Genomic DNA, 20,770 nt, shown 5'->3' on the forward strand with positions numbered 1-20,770 from the left:
GTTAGAAAATCTAAGAGGGAGTTCAAAACCTGAATGTGACTCTATGTTACAAACTTGAATTTAATGGAGCAATGCATGTACTAGATAAAGTTACTTAGGAGTAACTAGAATAAGTTACCATTGGCAGTTTGGGGAGCCAAATGGGAAATTAAAGGGTTTCAGAAATGTTTAGCAAACACACTTGTGACTCCCAACCCCCTGGACTTTTGCAGTGGATTTGGTCCCAGGAACCCTGTCCCTGGGCAGTAGGATTTATTCGGGGAACTCCTTTTCCCTCTGTCTCTCAGGGTAAGAATGAACTACCAGAAAGCAAGGATGCATTCCAAGAGCAAAATTAAACAATGAGCTACAAAGTGAATGCATGCAAGTGATGAAAACTCTGCCAGTGCTACTTACTTATCAAAAAGATGGCGAAGGACACCAGGGCCAGGCTGACAGTCAGCACAATCAGCAGCCCCACGAACAGCAGGCTCCAGCTTCCGCTTCCTGAGTTTGTGCCAAGCTCTGGGCTTTTCTCCTCTAGAGCTAAAAGGAAACAAACAGAACACAATGGCATACAAGTCGTCAACAGAACTGAACAGTTCCAGTACCCTACTGTTGGGCATGAGCCACGATATACCCAGTTTCCCTCTGACAAGCCTTGACCATGACTTATGTTTAGGAATGTCTTTGGGTCATGGGCAGTTTGTAAATTGTTTACCTCCTACATTGGTTCACAAAGAATCAGCATGGCTAAGCTAATCTTGACACCTGCTAGAAAGTTCTTTGAAGGCTCTTAGCACTGATAAAGCAAGGCATGGATTTTTCTTGGGAAAAGGAATGAAGAAGCTAAAGGCTGAACATCTCCCAGAAAACTCTTCTTATTTCAGGAATAATCAATTGTGTCTACATCCATTTCAACAGAAGTGGCCCTGCTGTGGTTTGGCTTCTTAAAGCTGCTTTCAGGGTGGATGTGCTTTGCAAGCAAGATTCTTTTCAATGTTTTGTCATTGAATTGGGGCTAAAATGATGCTCATACAATAGTCTGGTTCCCCAAACCATGAATTATCTGACATTACCCACCTTTTTGTGAGGTCTAGGGGCCTAGTGACACATAGGTTAAAATGAATAAGAAATAGAGAATTCTGGGGTAGTGGAGCAGATTGAATTACTTTTGGCCATTCTCCTACTTGAATTGTTCTCACTCACTGTGCTCATTCATTATGGATAACTGGGCAGTTTAAAACTCAGGTCTTATAAGTACATCCTGCATCAACCCCCTTAATATTTGCTTCCCCACTAAAAAACACCACAGGGTGACTCAAACACCTATTTTATTGGAATTGACTGCAATAAAGAAAAATGAATACCTGAACCCATTAAACAAACATTAAAAAATACTTCAAAATGGACTTAAAGGGGAAATGATAGATATAAAAACCAGGAAAACAAGTTTACCTGGAATGCATATAAAACAAATGACAAGGAGGCAATTTACACCTGTGTTTGGACATTAGTGTGTAAGCTGGAAAGAGGCACATACTGATCCGATGGAACTCATTCATAATATTTAGGAGGCAAAATATGGTCTTCAGGGATTCCCCCTCACCCCTTTTTCTAACCCTTTAATTGGGAAATTTTTAAGTAGAAAATGAAGGTGATGTTTTTGCCCAGCGTAATTTAAATGATATTTTAAAAACTAGGTGAACACATTGAGCATGGTTTCAACAGTCTGCTGTGTAGCAAGACCCCTGAGAGAAGCAGGCACCTTCAGTGACCTGCTGTGGCCACTAGATAGGCCCCGCCCATTTCCAGTGACAGCAAGTCTCAGCATTCTTGAAGACAAGACCTCAGATGTGACTTAGAGGCCAAGGAAGCCCAGGATCCTGTCAAGGACTCAGAGAACAAAAGCAAGAATTGCCCAACAGTCAATAGCATTTCCAGGCTGGTGCCATGGCTCACTTGGCTAATCCTCTGCCTGCGGCGCCGACACCCCAGGTTCTAGTCCCAGTTGGGGCGCCAGATTCTGTCCCGGTTGCCTCTCTTCCAGTCCAACTCTCTGCTGTGGCCTGGGAAGGCAGTGGAGGATGGCCCAAGTGCGTGGGAGACCAGGAGGAAGCACCTGGTTCCTGGCTTCGGATCGGTGCAGTGCGCCGGCCATAGCAGCCATTTGGGGGCTGAACCAACGGAAAGGAAGACCTTTTTCTCTCTCTCTGTCTTTCACTCTCTCACTGTCTAACTCTGTCCAAAAAAAAAAAAAAATCGCTTCTCAGCCTTTTGGCTAAGATCAAGTATAATAGCATTTCCAATGCCAGGCTATTCCTACTGCCCACCACACCCACACATCCACATCAGCATTTGCTCTTTCCAGGCAGCATTGAGGAAGTAAGGCCCACAAAGCCTTCCACGGCACACATACGGAAGAGATGCTGTGATTCGGCAGGACAGAGGTTCAGTTTGTTTAAGTCGTTTATGGAATCCACAACATAAAGCTTCCTGTCTTCATGACGCTCACGAGAACCAGTGTCCTGGGAAGCACGATTCATTGTCTGCAAGAAAACACTGACATGAAAAATAAGACGCTGAGTAGGCTTTTGGGGAGGGAATCAGTAGATGAAAGATACTGTTGTGGGCTAGCTTTATTAATTATTTTAATATTAACACTTTGAGGGCTCTTGTCATCTATTCAGATAAGAATTCTGAATATTGGCTCGAATAAGCAAAAATATGATAAGTTTTAGCATTTATTTAGTGTGAGAAGTACACAGGAAAGTGAGGGCTTTATTTAAAAGAGAAAGGAGTCTAGAAGCGAAAGCTGGGTCCATACCAGGCAGAGAGCAGGCCAGGAGCCACATGGAGCAAAGCGTGTGGTTAGGAGTAGCCAAAGGTAGTGTAGCACCAGCAGAGAGAACAGGCTGCCAGAAGGCTGTGTGTCAGAGGTACAGGACAAGGGAAGGGCCCACCATGCTCCACACCTTTTATCTGCTTCCAAAAGAGGAATGCTTACATAATCTGATTGGCAGGTGGGCATACAGGCGAGGTCAGCTAGGGGCAAGAGATCACATTGGGGTGGGAGGGGCATGGTCTTCAAGCTCATGAGTCTAATTGATTTAATCCTATCTGCCTGCCTATTTCTCTTTCTCCCCCTTCCAAATAAATAAATATTAAAAGACAAAAAAATAGAGCCTGATAAGACACAACCAGAAGCAAGCTGACCAGGTGTATAAAGAACCAATTTATGTGGGAAAGTTTACATAGATAATTTTAAGTTCATGAGCTGGAAGCCACAACCTCTTTGCTCTGTGTTGTCATGTTCCACTATGTGTCAATTAGGGGACCCCTTCCCAGGAAGTACCTCCTCTTACCTGGGACATGGGGGTGGTATCACATAAACACTTCCATTTTTCTAAGCTCATAAAAAGCTGGGAAGAATGGAAGTCCTCTCTCTCTTCCTTGTGGGCTTAGGAGGAGCAGAGCAGGGTATAATAATTTCCTTTCTTTGGCCCCTTTTCCCAAAATAAAGTCTTAATGAGTCTGTGCATTTTCCCCACTTTGTAAATAAAGTTTATCACACTGCATGCTGTGTTTAGGCCTGTATTTAGACTTCTTCTCCAAGTAAAAGGCAAGAAGCTGGAAAATTAATTTAGGCTCTGTTAACAAAATGGTATTATCTTACCTGAAGCACCATCTTAAGTCCTGGGCACCATCTAAGGCTCTGGCCCCATTGCCATCTGTACAATAAGCTTCAATCCTAAGCCCAGCCTGGCTTACTAGAAGTAAGGTGACCAAGTGGCCCAACCATAACACCCCCACCCTAAGGAGATTCATTGCTCTCACTTCCTTCCCTCTGCAAAGCTATATAAGACCTGTTCTCGTAGTACAGGCTGCTGTTCTCTTATGCACAGGGAGGCAGCCTGTGTCCCTTATTCTGGTGCTTGGTGTGTTTTGTGGTGGTCTTTCACTGGTGCCAAAACCCAGGACCAGGCTCTCCCGGTAACCTTGCTCTCCTCTCAGGGGTGTGAGCTGCTTCAGGATCCTGGCTTCTGCCAAACATAAAATGCACCCCCAGAACTCCTTCACCACTGAATGCTCTGTGATCTCCATCCACCCACGGACCCTCCAAAATTCTGAGGGAAGATGGGTAATGAGAAAGTCTCTCATGGTGACCTCTACACAGGTTGTGGTTCTGCTCTGCTTCATCTCAAAGTCCTGGTACCACGCACCACAACCTCCCATGGACTCTGCCTTCCATGGGCTCTACACCTTTCCACAGGCTTTAGGCCTCAGGCTCTAGTGGGTGCATAGGTGACAACCCCCACTCTCTGTTCCTGTACCCTCCCCATCAAATGGCTATGATCTTGGGGAAGCCTGATATCTACCAGTCTGAATCCACAGGTCCCCATGGGAACTTCCTGTCCCATGTCTCATCCAACCCTCCTCTCAGTTGCCTCCTACCTTAAAAACCAATCCAGGCCAGCGCCGTGGCTCAATAGGCTAATCCTCTGCCTTGCGGTGCCGGCACACCGGGTTCTAGTCCCGGTCGGGGCGCCGGATTCTGTCCCGGTTGCCCCTCTTCCAGGCCAGCTCTCTGCTGTGGCCAGGGAGTGCAGTGGAGGATGGCCCAAGTGCTTGGGCCCTGCACCTGAATGGGAGACCAGGAGAAGCACCTGGCTCCTGGCTTCGGATCAGCGCAATGCGCTGGCCACAGCGTGCCGGCTGCGGCGGCCATTGGAGGGTGAACCAACAGCAAAAGGAAGACCTTTCTTTCTGTCTCTCTCTCTCACTGTCCACTCTGCCTGTCAGAAAAAAAAATCCAAATGGCCACTCAATGGTTTTACTGGAGAAGGCAGGGCTTTTGTCTTCGCACAAGAAAGAATTCAAGCATGAGACAGAGAGTAGTGGAAAGCAACATAGCAAGGTTTATTAGGGTAGGGACATCCATAAGAATGGATGAGCACCTCTCCAGACAGAACCTGAGAGAGAGTGCCCAGTCGCTCAGACTGGAGGAGAGCAAGGTTACATGGTTGAGTGGAGAGAATACACCTGGCCATGCCAGGCGGGTGGCTCAGCAGAGAGGCAGAGGGCTGAGCGCACAGTTTACAGTTAGGCTGGGGTTTTTAAGGGGGTGGGTCTTGCCTTCCCTTCTCCCTCTCCTTCTCCTCCTCCCAAACAAAGGACTTTTTGGGTGTAAATACAAAAAATTCCTTTCTGAGTTTTCCCCCTGAAGTTATCAGACAGGGGGAAGCGTGGCTGGCATCTGAAGGGGCAGGGCATTTGAAGTGCAGATACTGGGCTGCACCTGGAAGGTTATCAGGATGACTTTGAAATGCGGATACTGGATGGACCTAGATGTCAACTCCTTAGGCCTTTGTCACACACACATAATCTCATTTCTGACTTCCTACCTAACAATGGCATGTTTGATCCTGACATTCAGAATCTCTACCATTTCTGTGAGCATTTAAAAAGTGGAAGAAAATCTATGTTCAGTCTTTCTCCTATCTCATCTCTAAATCTTCTCTTTACACCTTGTTTTCTGGCTCATGCTCTCTTAACTTCCAAAGCTAAAAACCAAAACCCCTTTCTTCTATGTTTGATGCTCCGGCTCTCACTGTCTCACTCACTATACCTCCCCCTCCTACCTGGGAATTCTAAGCTCCTGCTTGCCCTTATCCATGTTTACTCCCCCTGTCTTATCTATGATCCACTCTAATACCTTTGTGAGAGGCCAGAGCTATGCCATGACAGACTTCTCACAAGACAAAGGAACAGACTAGGCCCAGGACGCTCCTGTTGGGAGAAGAAAAAACTTGACACAGGGCAGTCCTTGGCCTGACATGGCCAGGCGGGGGCAACCAATGAGGTGGGCGGACTCGATGTATAGCCATATGGGGAAAGAAGGAATGCGGATGTAATACTTGTTTGCCCGGGAACTTTAAAAACCCTGGGAACAAAGAGAAGGGGTTCTTGGCCTCCCAGCACTGCGTTGCTTAGAGAACCAGACCCCAGCATGCTGGACCTATAAATAAAGTCCCTTTGTTCTTTGCATTTTGGTGAGTCTGGCTGGTTCTTTCTATCTGGGCGATCCGGAACACACACCTTCATCCTGGAGAAGCAAAGGCAAGTTTAGAAAATGGTCCATCTCCATGCTGTCACCCTTTGGTTCTGGGCATCCAACTGGTCTTCACCCCTCCCCCTACTGATCCAATTTTACCATAAGAATAGCAAGGGAGTCGCAATTCCATTCTTTTGAGCTCATAGTTTACTGTAAACAACTCACCTATCCCACCCTTCTGATGGTTCTTTGTTCTATTGTGAGCAGGCCAGACAGGATAAAGGATCCCAAATCAAGTCTTTTGATCCCACCATGTAATTGAATGTCAAGCTGACCCTGCCAGATCTCCTCAATTAGGTCCTCTAGTAATGACTCTTTCCTTTGTTTTAGACTCTGTGCTGTAGATAGGCTTATGGAATAAAATTGATTAGGTTTGTGAGCTGGAAGACCATGCCCCTGTGTGACTTCATGCCCCTTCCTGGCCACACCTGAGCACCCACTGGCCAATCAGTTTAATTAACCACTCCCCTTTAGAAGTGGAGTAAAAGCCTAGGACACCATGTGCCCACTGGCTCCTTTCCTTGGCCTTTTGCCAGTAAAGCGCTGGATGCAGCTGTGTGCCTCCAGAGCACCATGGCCTTTGGGCCACCTGCCCCATGCTTCCTGGCCTAAATGCTCCTCCATGTGGCTGGCTCCTGGTACTCAGTATGAATCCAGATTCATCCCTCTCTTTTAGATAAAGCTCTCTCCTATGCATTTCTCTCATGAATAAAAGCTTAAAAATGTACCATGTTGCCTCATTTATCTATGCCAGAATTCAGAATTTTTCTCTGAATATTAGGCAAGAACCCACATGGGCTTATTAATATTGGAAATTTATTAATAAGAATACGGTGATGTGGTATGGTACCCTAAATTCTGATTTCATATGGCACCCCAGGTGGGACTTTTGGGGAACTTTAAGGAGGCCACATTTTGTTATCATATTTTAGGGGGCCAATTCCAATATCACCTGTCTAGCCCATTTGGGGCCTCATGCCTTTGTAATCATATCTTCTACTCTTACCTCAATGGCTCTACTCCTGATCTGTGTGTATTGGGGGTCCTCTACCCCCATTTAACATTGTATGATTATTCAGAATTTTTTCTACAGACAAACCCCTCTACCCCCAAGAGACAAGCAGCCTTTATCCTGGTTTTGGTTGGGATCAGTTTCGAATCCTTCCTCTCCTTCAGTAGTGATCTCAGGAACAGCTCTGGGCCACAATGTTATCTTGACCAACCGACTCCAAAAACAACTCTAATAGTCACACTCTTGGAACCATTGGCTGCTACTCTCACCCTGTGATAGAACAAGGACATAAGCCCCAGCCATTCTTGCTCATTGCCCAAAAGATAAACATTGGAATGTATACCTTGCCCTTGAATCCCAATTGGGTCTCACACCAATACCCCACCACTCATTCTTTTTCAGGTTCCCAAGGCCCAGCCTAATTCCAGGAATTCCCCTCCACCTACTTCCCCCTACCCCTACCCCAATCACTAGCCTTCCTTAAAAATGCCTGGCCTCTGGAGGCTGGGGCCTTCTGCCACATGTTCCATCAATGTACACATGGGCAGTTGGTCACCCAACTCTATGGATTTATTTTCTCTGAATAAATTTAGCCTGGCTGTAAATTTGATTTGTTGAGCAAATGCAAGGACTTTTTCAGCAAATGCTCATTTTTTTCTTTAGAAATGCACCTGAACAAATGCACCGGAGGTTTTCACTTCAGGTGGATTCAGTTTCGGTTTCTCTTCTCTCAGCTTTAGATGCTTGGGATAAAATGCAAATCTTAATGTCTTTTGTTCCTAATCTTGGTAGCTTTGGGTGAGCATATGCCAACACAAAATGCTAGGGTTAATGGAATTTGGGAGAAAATGCAAGAAAAGGGGCCAGTTTACACGTGTTTGCTGATATTTAAATCATTCCAAGTTGTTTGTGATGTGTTTTTAAGGAAAATGTATATATTTATACATTAAGGAAAATGTATATATATAAAACTTAACCTTTAAGTCATATAGAAGGATTTCACAGTTATCAACAATGGGTTTGCCTCAGGTTTTGGTTTTAAAACCAGGAATGCTAGAGGGACCTTTCATTTACCAGTTTTTTGTGGAACAAACTGGAAAGAGACAGTTCTGTTGCATAGTAACCACATGGTCTCGTAGGTAGGAAGTCAGAAATTGAGCCTATGTGTGTATGAGAAAGGCCTGAAGACCAGTACCTACTGTGGAAGCTCCAGAAGCACTTTAAAGTCCTGCCTGGATCCTGATGATCTTCTGTGGGGAGCCATTGCACCGCGCCCTAAAGATGGCGCCGGCTCCTTTCTCCCGGAAGGACTGGCGAGAAACAAACAACTCCTAATAAGGAGATGGCTGAGCTCCCTTCTGGCTTCCGCATTGCTGTACCAATCAATCCTTGCCACTTGGCTGCTTTTGATTGGTGTGCTGATGGCTATAAGAGGGAGGGGAGAGGAAAGGAGGCGGAAGAAGAAGCTTGTTCAAGGTTCCTGAATAAACTGCTTGAAGAAGAGTTCGGGTTGTGTCTTGTTGTCACGTCCCTCGACCAGCAAGGAAGACACAACCCGAACTCTTCTTCAAGCAGTTTATTCAGGAACCTTGAACAAGCTTCTTCTTCCGCCTCCTTTCCTCTCCCCTCCCTCTTATAGCCATCAGCACACCAATCAAAAGCAGCCAAGTGGCAAGGATTGATTGGTACAGCAATGCGGAAGCCAGAAGGGAGCTCAGCCATCTCCTTATTAGGAGTTGTTTGTTTCTTGCCAGTCCTTCCGGGAGAAAGGAGCCGGCACCATCTTTAGGGCGTGGTGCAATGGCTCCCCACAATCTTCCAGGGGTTCCTGCCCCTTCTTCCTGGCCTTATAAAAATCCTTCCTCTAAGGTGGGGAGATGCCAGCCAGGCTTCCCCTGTCTGATAACTTCAGGGGGAAAACTCAGAAAGGAATTTTTCGTATTTACAACCAACAAGTCCTTTGTTTGGAAGGAGAAGAAGGAGAGGGGGAAAGAAAAGGCAGGAAGGCAAGACCCATCCCCTTAAAAGACCCAGCCTAAATGTGAACGGGGCACTCTCTCTCAGGTTCTGTCTGGAGAGGTGCCCATCCGTTCTTAAGGATGTACCTACCCTAATAAACCTTGCTATTTTGCTTTCCACTGCTCTCTGTCTCATGTATAAATTCTTTGCTTCTCTGGTAACAGTCTCAGGAAGTGGGAGCCCAAACATGGCAGAGGGTTCACTTCCTGTGGAGAAGGGTGGGACTTCCCCTACAAAATGACAGTTTCCAGTAAAAACACAAGGTTTCCAAGTGGGTGGACACCATGAGGACTTCCATCCTTACAGGAAGATGGGCAATAGACTCCACCTCCAAACGGTAGCCCCTGTGGCCAGTCACATGCTGCATGCCTGATGAGCAAAGTGATTTTGTGGAGTTTTTTTGTTGTTGTTTTAGCTTTATGCTGCTCTCTTGCCTCCTGGGGTTCAGTATCTCAGGCATGGTGGACCTTCCAAGATTTCATCCAGGAAATCGTGCTCATTCAGTCAAGAGAAAGAATGCTATTCTATGTATAGGATCACCACAGACAAAAGCAGCTAAGAACATTTCTGGGAATGGCAGGATTCTGTAGAATATGGATTCCAGGGTTTGGGTTAATAGCCAAGGCTTTGCTGCAAAAGTTGAGTGGCCTTTCTCCTGGTCTTGGTTGGGATCAGCTTTAAACCATGTCCATCAAATAGTCTTCACAAGGGTCCACAGAGCCCCCCTCATTTCCTCTCCTCTATGAAATCCTCTCATTACCTGACTAATGCTACTCTTAGGATCATTGATTGCTATTCTAAACATGTCTTTTATACTACCATGCCTGCTTAAGTGTTTACAGGAGTTAATAATGGAATGAACCAAGGCTTTCAGCAGCCAGGCGATCAACCAAATGCTGCTACAGGGATATACTCAGCTCCCTACCCAGGAGACAGCACTTGAGACATTGCCCCACGCCAGTGAAGAGTATCTCATTGCCCCATGTCAGCAGGAAGTAGCTCTAAAGACAGATCATCGGCCCTCTATCCCTCCTGTTCTTTTGGGACTAATGTAATCCCATACAACTGCTTTATAAAAAAAAAAAAAAAAAAAAAAAAAAAAAAAAAAAAAAAAAGGAGGGAAAGTTAGTAAAATGGTGCAGTCCTGACATCATCCTAGGCTCTAGCTTTCGTTGCCATAGCTGGAAGCCAGGTAGCCACATGGTCCAACCACCAGTGTCAGCCCCACCCCCATCCTAATGGGATTCACTGCTTCTACTTCCCTGCCTGCCCCCCAGCAAAGTTTTAAAAGGACCTGTTCCTGAACAAATAGCTCTCTTTCTCTCTATCTTCTGATCTCTCTATGTCTGTCTGTCTCCTGATCTCTCTATCTCTTGATCTCTCTCTTACACTCTCCTCTCTTTCTTTCTCCTTCTTCACCCTCATCCTCCAGTCTGTTGGATTTCCTACAATAAAAATAAATTAGCCAAGGCTATGTATGAAGCTTTAAAAGGTACTGACACAGACCCACTTTGTTCGACAGGAAAGCTACAAAACGTGTTCCAAAAAATCAAAGAGCTTTTAGGGGCCAGCGCTGTGGCACAGCAGGTTAAAGCCCTGGTCTGCAGTGCCAGCATCCCATAGAGGCTCTGGTTCTAGTTTGGGCTGTTTTTCTTCCAATCCAGCTCTCTGTTATGGCCTGGGAGAGCAATAGAAGATGGCCTAAATTCTTGGGCCCCTTACACCCATGTGGGAGATCCAGAAGAAGCTCCTGGCTCCTGTCTTTGGATCAGCACAGCTCCAACTACCCACTATCTGGGAGTCCATAAAATATGTTCTTTGCATCTTAAAGGGCACTCCATTTGTAATTGGTTTTGTTCCAGTTTTGCTTATGCTGATTGATGAACTTGTGTATTTCAGAATCCAACATCTTCTAAAATAATGATGACCATGTGGGGGATGCAGCCATTGGTGGTGACTGAAAGTTCTCCAGCTCATGAGATGGAGTCATTAGATGAAGTAGGAACAGATTTATGGACCCAAGACTGGCAGGACCTCCATCCTGGATCAGCATCAAGTAGCTATAGAAGATATGATGAATCTACATCCTCCATCATCCGCTTAAGAGTAAGGGTTAGAACTCTCTGAGGAGGGAATGATGTGGGAAAGTTTAGATAGGCAATTTTAAGTTCATGAGCTGGAAGCCACACCTCCTTCACTCTGTGTTGCCATGTTCATCTACCTGTCACTCAGGGGACCCCTCCCCAGGGAGTACCTCCTCCTACCTGGGACATGGGGGTGGTACCATGTAAACACTTCCATTTTTCTAAGCTCATAAAAAGCTAGGAAGAATGGAAGTGCTCTCTCTCCTCCATGTACACTCAGGATGAGCAGAGCAGGCTGTGATAATCCCCTTTCTTTGATCTCCTTTCCCAAAATAAAGCCCTAAAGGGTCTATGTATTTTCACCACTTTGTAAATAAAGTTTATCACACTGCATGCCGTGATTAGGCCTGTATTTAGACTTCTTCTCTCAAGAAATTGGAAAATTAATTTAGGCCTTAACCCAGCCCATAACAGAATCACTAATACTATTTCAACTAAAGGTCTCAGAAAGTTTAGCTTATCCAAAAGAAATGCTTCCTTCTCGGACAACTCTGAAACCATCCTTTTTGCTTTGCTTTCTAGGAAGCTCAGGCTCAAACCTGTGGCCGAACTTCAACAGTAGAGAGCTCCTTGTGCCCTACCTGTCTGCATTTGCTCTTTTCTTCTCAGATTTTTCAGTTATGTCTGTATTTCTCCTGGACCTGTGTTTTTAAATTGATTTTTAGATTTTTTTTTCTCTTTCATTACATTGTTCATATCCTGGCAAGGTTCCTCAAATCTTTTATGCAAGACTGGTAATAAATATATAGAAAGACAAATTAAGCTTACAGCCTTTGGGCATAAAGAGTCTCAAAAGGAAAAAAAAAAAAAAAAGACTGTATACCATCCTCACTGCCCAAGGCCTTAAGTCAAAGCTATGATTTTTATATTTTTCCTCAGTAGAGTGCATGAATGGAATATTTTTTTTAAAAAATTATTTATTTATTTGAAAGACAAAGTTACAGAGAGCAAGAGGTCTTCTATCTGTTGGTTCACTCCCCAAATGTCTGCAATGGCTGAAGCTAGCCCAGTCAGAAGCCAGGAGCCTGGGGCTTCTTCCAGGTCTTCCACATGGATACAGGGGTCCATAAATTTGGGGCCATCTTCCTCTGCTTTCCCAGGCACATAAGTAGGGAGCTGGATCAGCAGTAGAGCAGGCGGGACTCAATCTGGAGCCCATATGGGATGCTGGCACTGCAGGCAGCAGCTTTTACCTGTTACGCCACAGCGCCAGCCCCAGTATTTGAGTCCTTAAGTCACTAAATGCTGGCTGTGAGTCTCCAAGATAAAATCTTAGCAAATTTTGATGTGCTAGGGATGAACCCTGCTGGACTCCAGGGTCTCCCAGGTCTCTTGCATCTAGGTGTCCCTTCACTGAAGTCATTTTTAACTTTGATGTTTACATTTCCATTAAATGTCATATTCTCTAACAAAGCACAACTTCAGGTAACACTGAAAAGCCCAAATGGATGGAAAAGGTTTGTATGAAGACATTCCTCTGACACAACAAGAGAATGTGTGGCCATGTCATTACATGCAAAGAGGTTCTAGAAAGAAAATTCTAGCTATTGTAAAAGCCTGCGTTTTCATGGCTGTATCTTTTCATTAAATAAGTTTAATGGCAATGTATATTTTTGGGCCTAAAAAGGATTTTAGACATGCTTAGTCTAGCCCCATCCTTTTCACAAATGCAGAAGTTGGCACTCAGAGAGATAAATGCCAAAGACTTAATTAGCTTGTTGCAAAGTGGAACTGGTTTGTTGCTGAGTTCAGTGGATCTTCCCTGATGCTGTCTTTGCTCTCCACACCCCTCCTAATCTTCTTTCTTTTTTTTTTAATATTTTCTTTCTTTATTTATTTGAAAGGTAGAGTCACAGACAGTGAGAGGGAGAGAAAGAGAGAAAGGACTTCCCTCCGCTGGTTCACTCCCCAAATGGCCGCAATGGTTGGAGCTGCGCAGATCCGAAGCCAGGAGCCAGGAGCTTCCTCCCAATCTCCCACACAGGTGCAGGGGCTCAAACACTTGGGCCATCTACCACTGCTTTTCCAGGCCATAGCAGAGAGCTGGACTGGAAGAGGAACAGCTGGGACTAGAACCAGCGCCCACAGGGATGCTGGCGCTGCAGGAGGGGGATTAACCCACTGTGCCACGGTGCTGGCCCCCTAATCCTCTTTCAAGACAGCTTCACTATCACTTCCCCTGAGAGGAGATAATCTGTCTCCTTCCTCTGTGCTGTGGCTGGAGCTTTGTGTGTTTTTCTATCAGAATATTGATGGTATTTTATTACATTCATTTGCTTACAGATTTGACTTCCCCAATAAACTGAAAATTCCCCAGGGTAGAAACCAATTCTGTTCTTCAAATGCTCAGTGTCAAAGCTGGGCAAAGCTGCAGCCTGCAATGCCAGACTCTGTAAACCCCATATTGGTGCACTGGTTTGCGTTCCAGTTTTCCCACTTCCTATCCAGCTCCCTGCTAATATGCCTGAGAAGGCAGCAGAAGATGGCCCAAGTACTTGGAACCCTGCCACCTGAGAAGACACCTGCACAACCAGCTTTTACTATGCCCTTATTATCCATTATAATAGTGCTAGAAAATATTGTCATTATTTTAATGTAACCTAAAATGTAATCACATTAGCTTATTAGGCAACTAGTAGTAATAATAAGCAATTCTAAGTGTCTTTGAGCTAAGTAATCCAGTAACTACATTAAGTTCATTATTGTATCATACACTCCCCCTTCCCTCCACCTGGCCAGATGTGACCCTACCCTGACCCAGGTCCAGGAATGTAAAAGGGAGGTTTAAAGCTTGAGATAACAACCAGCCCCTACCCTGGAGTCAGCGGCAGGTGTATCGGGACTTATCAGAAGTGTCAACTTGATCTGTAGCATTCCCCTAAAGCCTGCTTGTACATGATAATAAAAGCTCTGTAAGAATTGGGCTTGGGACTTCTCGGGGGCTTCCTCTCCTGGAGGCACTGAGAGGCCCGGGTTCCAACTCGTAATAAAAATGACCCTGCTAATTGGCTTCAACTTCGGTCTCTGGTGGTGTGATTTTCGGGGGACCACGGACTGCGGGCATAACACACCTACGTGGGAAATCCAGATGGAGATCCTGGCTCCTAAACTCAACTGTTGTACCATTTGGAGACTGAACTAGCAGGTGGAACATCTTTTTCTCTGTGTTTCCATATCTCTCTCCATCACTTTGCCTTTCAAATAAGTAAAATAAATCTTTACCCCCCCAAAAGTGAACTTGAACACCTAAAATATCTAAGATTTAAATCTCACTATTTCCCAATGAATTTGAGCCAGTTAATAAGTGCACCAACAGAAATAAGATGGAGGTCCTCATCTGATGTCTACCTGTACTCAAGTGAAGTCAATACAGTAAACATTGTTTCTGGAACAATATTGGCAACACATATTTCCTTCCTTCCACCATTTTTTAAAAATTTCCTCTAATGCCCCAGTATAGAGTAGAGAGAAATATAATTAGAGTTGAGAGAAGCCAAATTCAGGGGAAAAAAAATGGAGTTGGGAGGGGACACCTATGGAATATCTGAGGAAAGTACCCATTATTAAGTATATAGCTTCCTCTGTCCTCTAAAAGATCAAAAACACAGACGTTGAGAGTAGATTAGTGGCTACCAGATGTTAGGGAGGGGAAGGAAGGCGGGGGAAGGGAGAAGTTGGTCAATGGGTAAAGTTGCAGTAAGGTAGGAGGATTGAGTTCTGGTGTTCTAGTCACAGGATAGTGACCATAGTCAACAGCTGGAGAACCTTTTGAAGGTTCTCATTGCAAAGAAATGATCAATGTTTAACATGATGGATGTGCTAAAATTACCTTGATTTGATCACCTCACAGTGTATACATTTATGCAAACATCATGTTGTACCTCATAAGTACATGCAACTATTATGTGTCAATCAAAAGTAAAAATAGTAATAAATAAATCTTTAAAGGGGGGGGGCGGTGCTGTGGTGCAGCGGGTTAACACCCTGGCCAGAAGTGCTGACATCCTATATGGGTGCCACTTAGAGACCCGGCTGCTCCACTTCCGATCCAGCTCTCTGCTATGGCCTGGGAAAGCAGTAGAAGATGACTCAAGTCCTTGGGCCGCTGCACCCATGTGGGAGACCTGGAAGAAGCTCCTGGCTCCTGGCTTCGGATCAGTGCAGCTCTGGCTGTTGCGGCCAAATGGGGGGTGAACCATCGGATGGAAGACTTCTCTCTCTCTCTCTGACTTTCCTCTCTCTCTGTGTAACTCTGACTTTCGAATAAATAAATAAATCTTGTTAAAAAGTAAAAATATTAAAACTTAGGAATTTCTCAGTGACACTTAAAACCAGCTGGTACTTATGAAAAATGAGCCCCTAAAAGCCTAGCTAGTGGGCTTAACAAGTCGTGTTCTTTCAGAGTTAAAACTAAAATGTATTTCAGTTATCCTGAAATTTTATTTCACAAGAACACACAATTCTGTGAGTATTGATTTATGGTATCATTTTTGATGTTAATATTATGGAATACAAATATTCTTTATGGAGCATGACTAAGGGAATGACTTGATGTAACAACAAAAAAGAAAAGATAGGGCAGGCATTTAATGAGGTGGTTCAGATGCCACTTGGGACCCCCACATCTCCATCAGAGTGCCTAGGTTTGAGTCCTGGCTCCACCTATGATTCTAGCTTCCTCCTAATGCAGACCCTGGGAATCAGTGGGTGAAGGATTACTACTTGGGTTCCTGCCTCCCATATGGGAAACCTGGATTGCGTTCTTGGCTTTGGCCTGGCCCAGCCCCAGGTGTTATGGACATTTGGGGAGTAAACCAGTGGGTGGGAGATCTCCATCTGTTTCTGTCTCTCTGCCTTTATAAAAAAAAAAAAAAGCTAAAGAAAAACAGCAGCAGATAGAGTAAAAGAGCCTTAGAAATAAATCAGATCTTATCCTTTTAAAGCCAAGACAAAGGTCCCAAAGTGTTGACTGGTACATGGCCACAAATTTTCCAGTAAGTCTTTTAGCATCATGTTTTACTTTATTATCTCAAACATTATCATTTGACCAGGAATGCAGGTTGTGTGTCACATCACAGGATTATCTTTCCAAGCACAGTTCTATTTTAGTCACAGTGACTGACATATAGTACATTTTTGGATCTCTGACTTATTATCCTTGAGCCTTAGCTTCCTTTTCGGGAATGTAACTGCTCTTAATAAACCTCATACTAAAGTTTAATCAATGTTTACAAAGTAGAGAACCAGCTAGAGAATCAGCCACCAAAAAAAAATTTTTTAATGAAAAAGTAGTAGTAGAGCTAATAAAATCTCCAAATTCCTGGCCTTGCTACCTACTCAAAAGGTGACTCCAATAAAACTAAAACAACCTAGGAAGTGCTCAGTAAAAGCCATGCCCTGAAAGAAAATCTCTTTTTTAGGGTGAAGTCACAATGTAAATAGAAAATATATTTTGTAATGAACTGCAACATGCAAAAAGGAAATAAAGAACTAGCAGAGAAAATTGAGCAGGGGGAAGTCCATAGCCACCAAGAGCTGACAGATGACTTGCAAATGACTCTGTACTGCATGGATACAAAATCACATGGCCATAAAATCAGGGTTCACAGCTGTTTTGACACCCAGGGGTTGCTATCTTTGGCATCTCCAAATGAGGGCATCTGAGAGCAAGGCTGGAGGAGCCAAGATACTCTGTGGGACAATAACTCAACCCTCTCCTAACTCCAGCGTGCAAACTTGCTTTATTCACCAAGAAAGGCCAAAGCAGCATCCTTTAAACAGGACCCTTTCTTGTAGCTTGAACTGAAACATGTAAGTAATTTCACTTTCCTCTGTTTTTTGATCACCGTGGCTGATTCTCTTTGCCATGTAAAGAATTCTTTAACCACAAATAAATATTCTGATAAAGATAACTATGAAAAATTGCTTTGTGCTTTTTTTTCACAGTAATAACTTGCACCCATATTGCTAGCCACGAAATCAGAAGTGTTCAAATCGGGCTTGATTCAAAGCTAGTAAGAAGCTTTACTGAGTGAGTCATGGTAATTTGTCCTTTAATTCCACTTCAGAGCCGAGTCTTCTTCATATCTAGGCAGTAATTTTTAAAATCAAGTCTAGACCATTTCTATCAAAATTTAAAAGCACATGCAACAAAAACCTCCCAGACTCCAGAATCATAATTCAGTCTAGCAGACTAATAGCATGCAAATTACTTACGAAATGGGAGCTTTGGCTGCTAGGTTACCAGGAAAACAGCACCAAGTATTCAGGAGCAACCACAACAAAACTTGCTTACTCTGTCGTCTTCCTTTGCCTTTCTTCAGCAGACAGAGCTCCTAGGAGGCCCATAAGCCCCAGCATGAGCATGTAGGTCTATATTTAGTGTTAACGCAGGCAAGCAGTGTAGGATTCCAAATGCCAACTTTTCTCATAGTATCTGGTGTTTTTAGGAAATATACCAAAACTATACTTTTAAGAAGCAGCAAAAAGACCTCCATGCTCTGAGTTGGTAACCCACGAGGTATTTATTGATAAGACTGCAGTTAATGTGCTGCTCGAAGTCCCGACACACTTCAGCACTTCTGCCATGACACGCTCCCATACATAAATGTCCTGTAGCAGCAGGAGTGCCACTGTGACAACTAATGTAGCAAAGACCCCAGATCACTCAAGGAATGTAATCAACAGGGCCAGAGTGTGGTCGTGACATCATAATTAGGGTGATGGCAGGAAGCTACTGGACAGCATGAGGAAGGTAGCACTGCATCTCACCCACGGTTTTTCCTTTAAAGGCTTTATTGTGTGTTCTCACACACCCTTTACCAAGAATGTCAGCAGCTCCCACACATGCATGGCAAAGGAGCTTCCTGCCCTCTAGTGGACAAAAGGAATGCTAAGGTGTTGGGAAGCTCTGCCATGGCCCAATGACTAAATGGGCCCTATCCATCCTGAAATTGCTTTGCACAGCCCTTAGAAAATGTGCTTCACAGAATTCCCTTTACACTAGTATTCTGTACAAACCTCACTCTGCTTTTAAGGAAAAAGAATGTCATTTTATTAAGCTTCACCTAACACCCAAGAAACAATTCACAGAGCAAGACTGTCGCTAGCACTCTCACTGCTTTCCAGAGCATTACATTTGATAGTTATTCCAAATTACTCTGAAAAATGAAAGACACGTTAGCTATTATTTTATCAAGCCCAGTTTAAGTGGAAAAAAATGTCTCCCAACTACTTATCTATTTTTAATCCATCTATCCTTTGAAAAGAGAATTGCCTCATTTTTCATGTTTGCTGTATTTTACCTCCCTCCTGTAAACCTATGACCCTGTGAAGTATTAACCCCCACTTTCTTCCCCCAAGGGATAAGGAAAATGGACCCAGGCTTGAGTCCAGGTTCTGCTTTTGATCCAGCTTCCTGTAAGTATGCATCCTGGAAGGCAGCAGATGACTCAAATACTTGGGTCCCTATCCTCCACATGGGAGACCTGGATAGAGTTCCTGACTCCTAGCTTCCACCTGGCTCAGTCCCTGCTGTGGTGGGCATTTGGGAGGTGAACTAGCAGATGGAAGATTTCTCTCTCTCTCTGGCTTTCAAATAAATTGAAATTACAAATTTTCAGAAAGGAAGTGTTGGCTGGGGCCAGCGCTGTGGAGCAGCAGGTTAACGCCCTGGCCTGAAGTGCCAGCATCCCATATGGGCATCGGTTCTAGTCCCAGCTGCTCCTCTTCCCATCCAGCTCTCTGCTATGGCCTGGGAAAGCACTAGAAGACAGCCCAAGTCCTTGGGCCCCTGCACCCACGTGGGAGACCTGGAAGAAGCTCCTGGCTCCTGGCTTCAAATGGGCGCAGCTCCGGCCGTTGCAGCCAATTGGAGAGTGAACCATCGGATGGAAGACCTCTCTCTGCCTCTCCTCTCTCTGGGTAACTCTTTCAAATAAATAAATAAATATATTTAAAAAAAAAAAAAAAGAAATGTTGGCTAAGGCATTTAATCATCGAAGGACACATGGTTGGAAGCAGCAGAGAGGAGACTTTGTGAGACCTGAGCCTGAATCAAGGTTTAACTATTTTAATTAGGCCTCCATCTTGTAACTTGGGCCTGACGAGGCCCTGAACTCTGAGCCAGAAGCTCCTAAAAGTAAATAAATGAACTCCCCTTGCAATAAACTCTCCTAGCAACAGCCGATTAACAGATAACAGAGAAATACCTAGAGTGCCTGGTGTCTTCTCAGGGCAGATAAGGTAATTGATAGCTACCGAAGACCCTGCAGTTCGGCACGTACACCCCATCAGCTCGGACCCTATGCTTCAGCCAATCAATTCAAAAGGCATCAACCCCAAAGCCATCCAACCACCTTTAGTAGGTCCGTTCCCGCCACTGGATGCGCTAATCAATTCTAAGAGATGGCCTTTGAATTTCCCGTGGGATGAGATGATTTGCTAAATGGTACCATGATGTATAGAATGTCTCTGAAAACCCTATAAAAACCCTGTTAACTGAAGGGTCGGGGCTCTCAATTCAGACCTGCTGCGTCGGTGATTGAGAGTCCAGGCCCAGACCTGCAATAAAACTCTCATGTACTTTACAGTGGTATCGGCTCCTTGGTGGTCTTTGGGGATGACTGAACTGGGCATAACAACTTAAACCCAAACCTCACACCAAAGTCTGAATCCCATCATGCTTACACCAGTGAAGAGGACAAGACTGGCTTCAGAACAGTTACGCTTCTGAAGAACTGAGAGCAAAGCAAGATGACCCGCTTATCTAAATCTATGGGCACGTTAATAAGAGTTTTGAGACAAAGAAAATATTCTAATCTAGATTGTTTAACTGGGAAGAAATTCTTTAGTCTTGTGTCTCAAGAGACTAAGGCTCAATACCCAGGAAATTCAGTAAACGCAGGCAGATTTAAGTCATGTATGTTGACTGCTTCAAAATCAAAGTTTCAAGAAGTTGAGCAGGGACCATACCAAATTGCTTCAAATGAGCTAGATTAACCAAGAATCAAGCAACAGATCTATCACACAGCATTTTAGTACTTAAAAGTCAAGCATTCTGGGGCTAGCACCGTGGCTCACTTGGTAAATCCTCCACCTGCAGCGCCAGCATCCCATATAGGCACTGGGTTCCAGTCCCGGTTGCTCCTCTTCCAGTCTAGCTCTCTGCTGTGGCCCGGGAGGGCAGTGGAGGATGGCTCAAATGCACCTGCCTGCACCCGCATGGGAGACCAGGAGGAAGCACCTGGCTTCTGGCTTTGGATCGGCGCAGCACATGGGCCATAGCGGCCATTTGGGGGGTAAACCAATGGAGAGAAGACCTTTCTCTCTGTCTCTAACTCTGTCAAATTAAAAAAAAAAAAAAAAAAAAAAAGTCAAGCATTCTTACACATTGAATTCCCAGGAACCCCAGCCTAGCAAATACTCATCAATTTCATGAATAACACCTATATATATATTCAATATGCAGAGTAATGCTTTTGTTCCCTCTTCTTCCCAAAC

General features: G+C 44.5%; 1 protein-coding gene and 1 long non-coding RNA gene across 5 annotated transcripts in view; one reads left to right on the forward strand and one right to left on the reverse strand.

The window, feature by feature from the left end:
- LSMEM1 (leucine rich single-pass membrane protein 1) overlaps positions 1-18,119 on the reverse strand; it is a 20,346-nt gene extending 2,227 nt beyond the window's left edge. Inside the window, exons 1-3 of one of the 4 annotated variants that reach the window (XM_070071104.2) lie at positions 17,486-18,119; positions 2,399-2,541; positions 397-525 (exon numbers count right to left, since the gene is read on the reverse strand). In XM_070071104.2, the coding sequence (XP_069927205.1) occupies positions 397-525; positions 2,399-2,525 (256 nt within the window). In that variant the 5' untranslated portion in view covers positions 2,526-2,541; positions 17,486-18,119. The remainder of the gene's footprint in view (positions 1-396; positions 526-2,398; positions 2,542-17,485) is intronic. The other 3 variants (XM_089329392.1, XM_070071105.2, XM_008258395.5) reach the window with 3 other exon arrangements.
- LOC149127514 (uncharacterized) lies at positions 8,306-19,857 on the forward strand. Its single transcript, XR_016231698.1, has 3 exons — positions 8,306-17,080; positions 18,632-18,688; positions 19,009-19,857. It is a non-coding gene; the product is annotated as an uncharacterized LOC149127514 (long non-coding RNA).
- Positions 19,858-20,770: the final 913 nt, after the last annotated feature.

This window comes from Oryctolagus cuniculus, chromosome 3 (assembly GCF_051225735.1).
Source record: "Oryctolagus cuniculus isolate XC-2025 breed Fujian yellow rabbit chromosome 3, ASM5122573v1, whole genome shotgun sequence".
Classification (NCBI taxonomy): Eukaryota; Metazoa; Chordata; class Mammalia; order Lagomorpha; family Leporidae; genus Oryctolagus; species Oryctolagus cuniculus.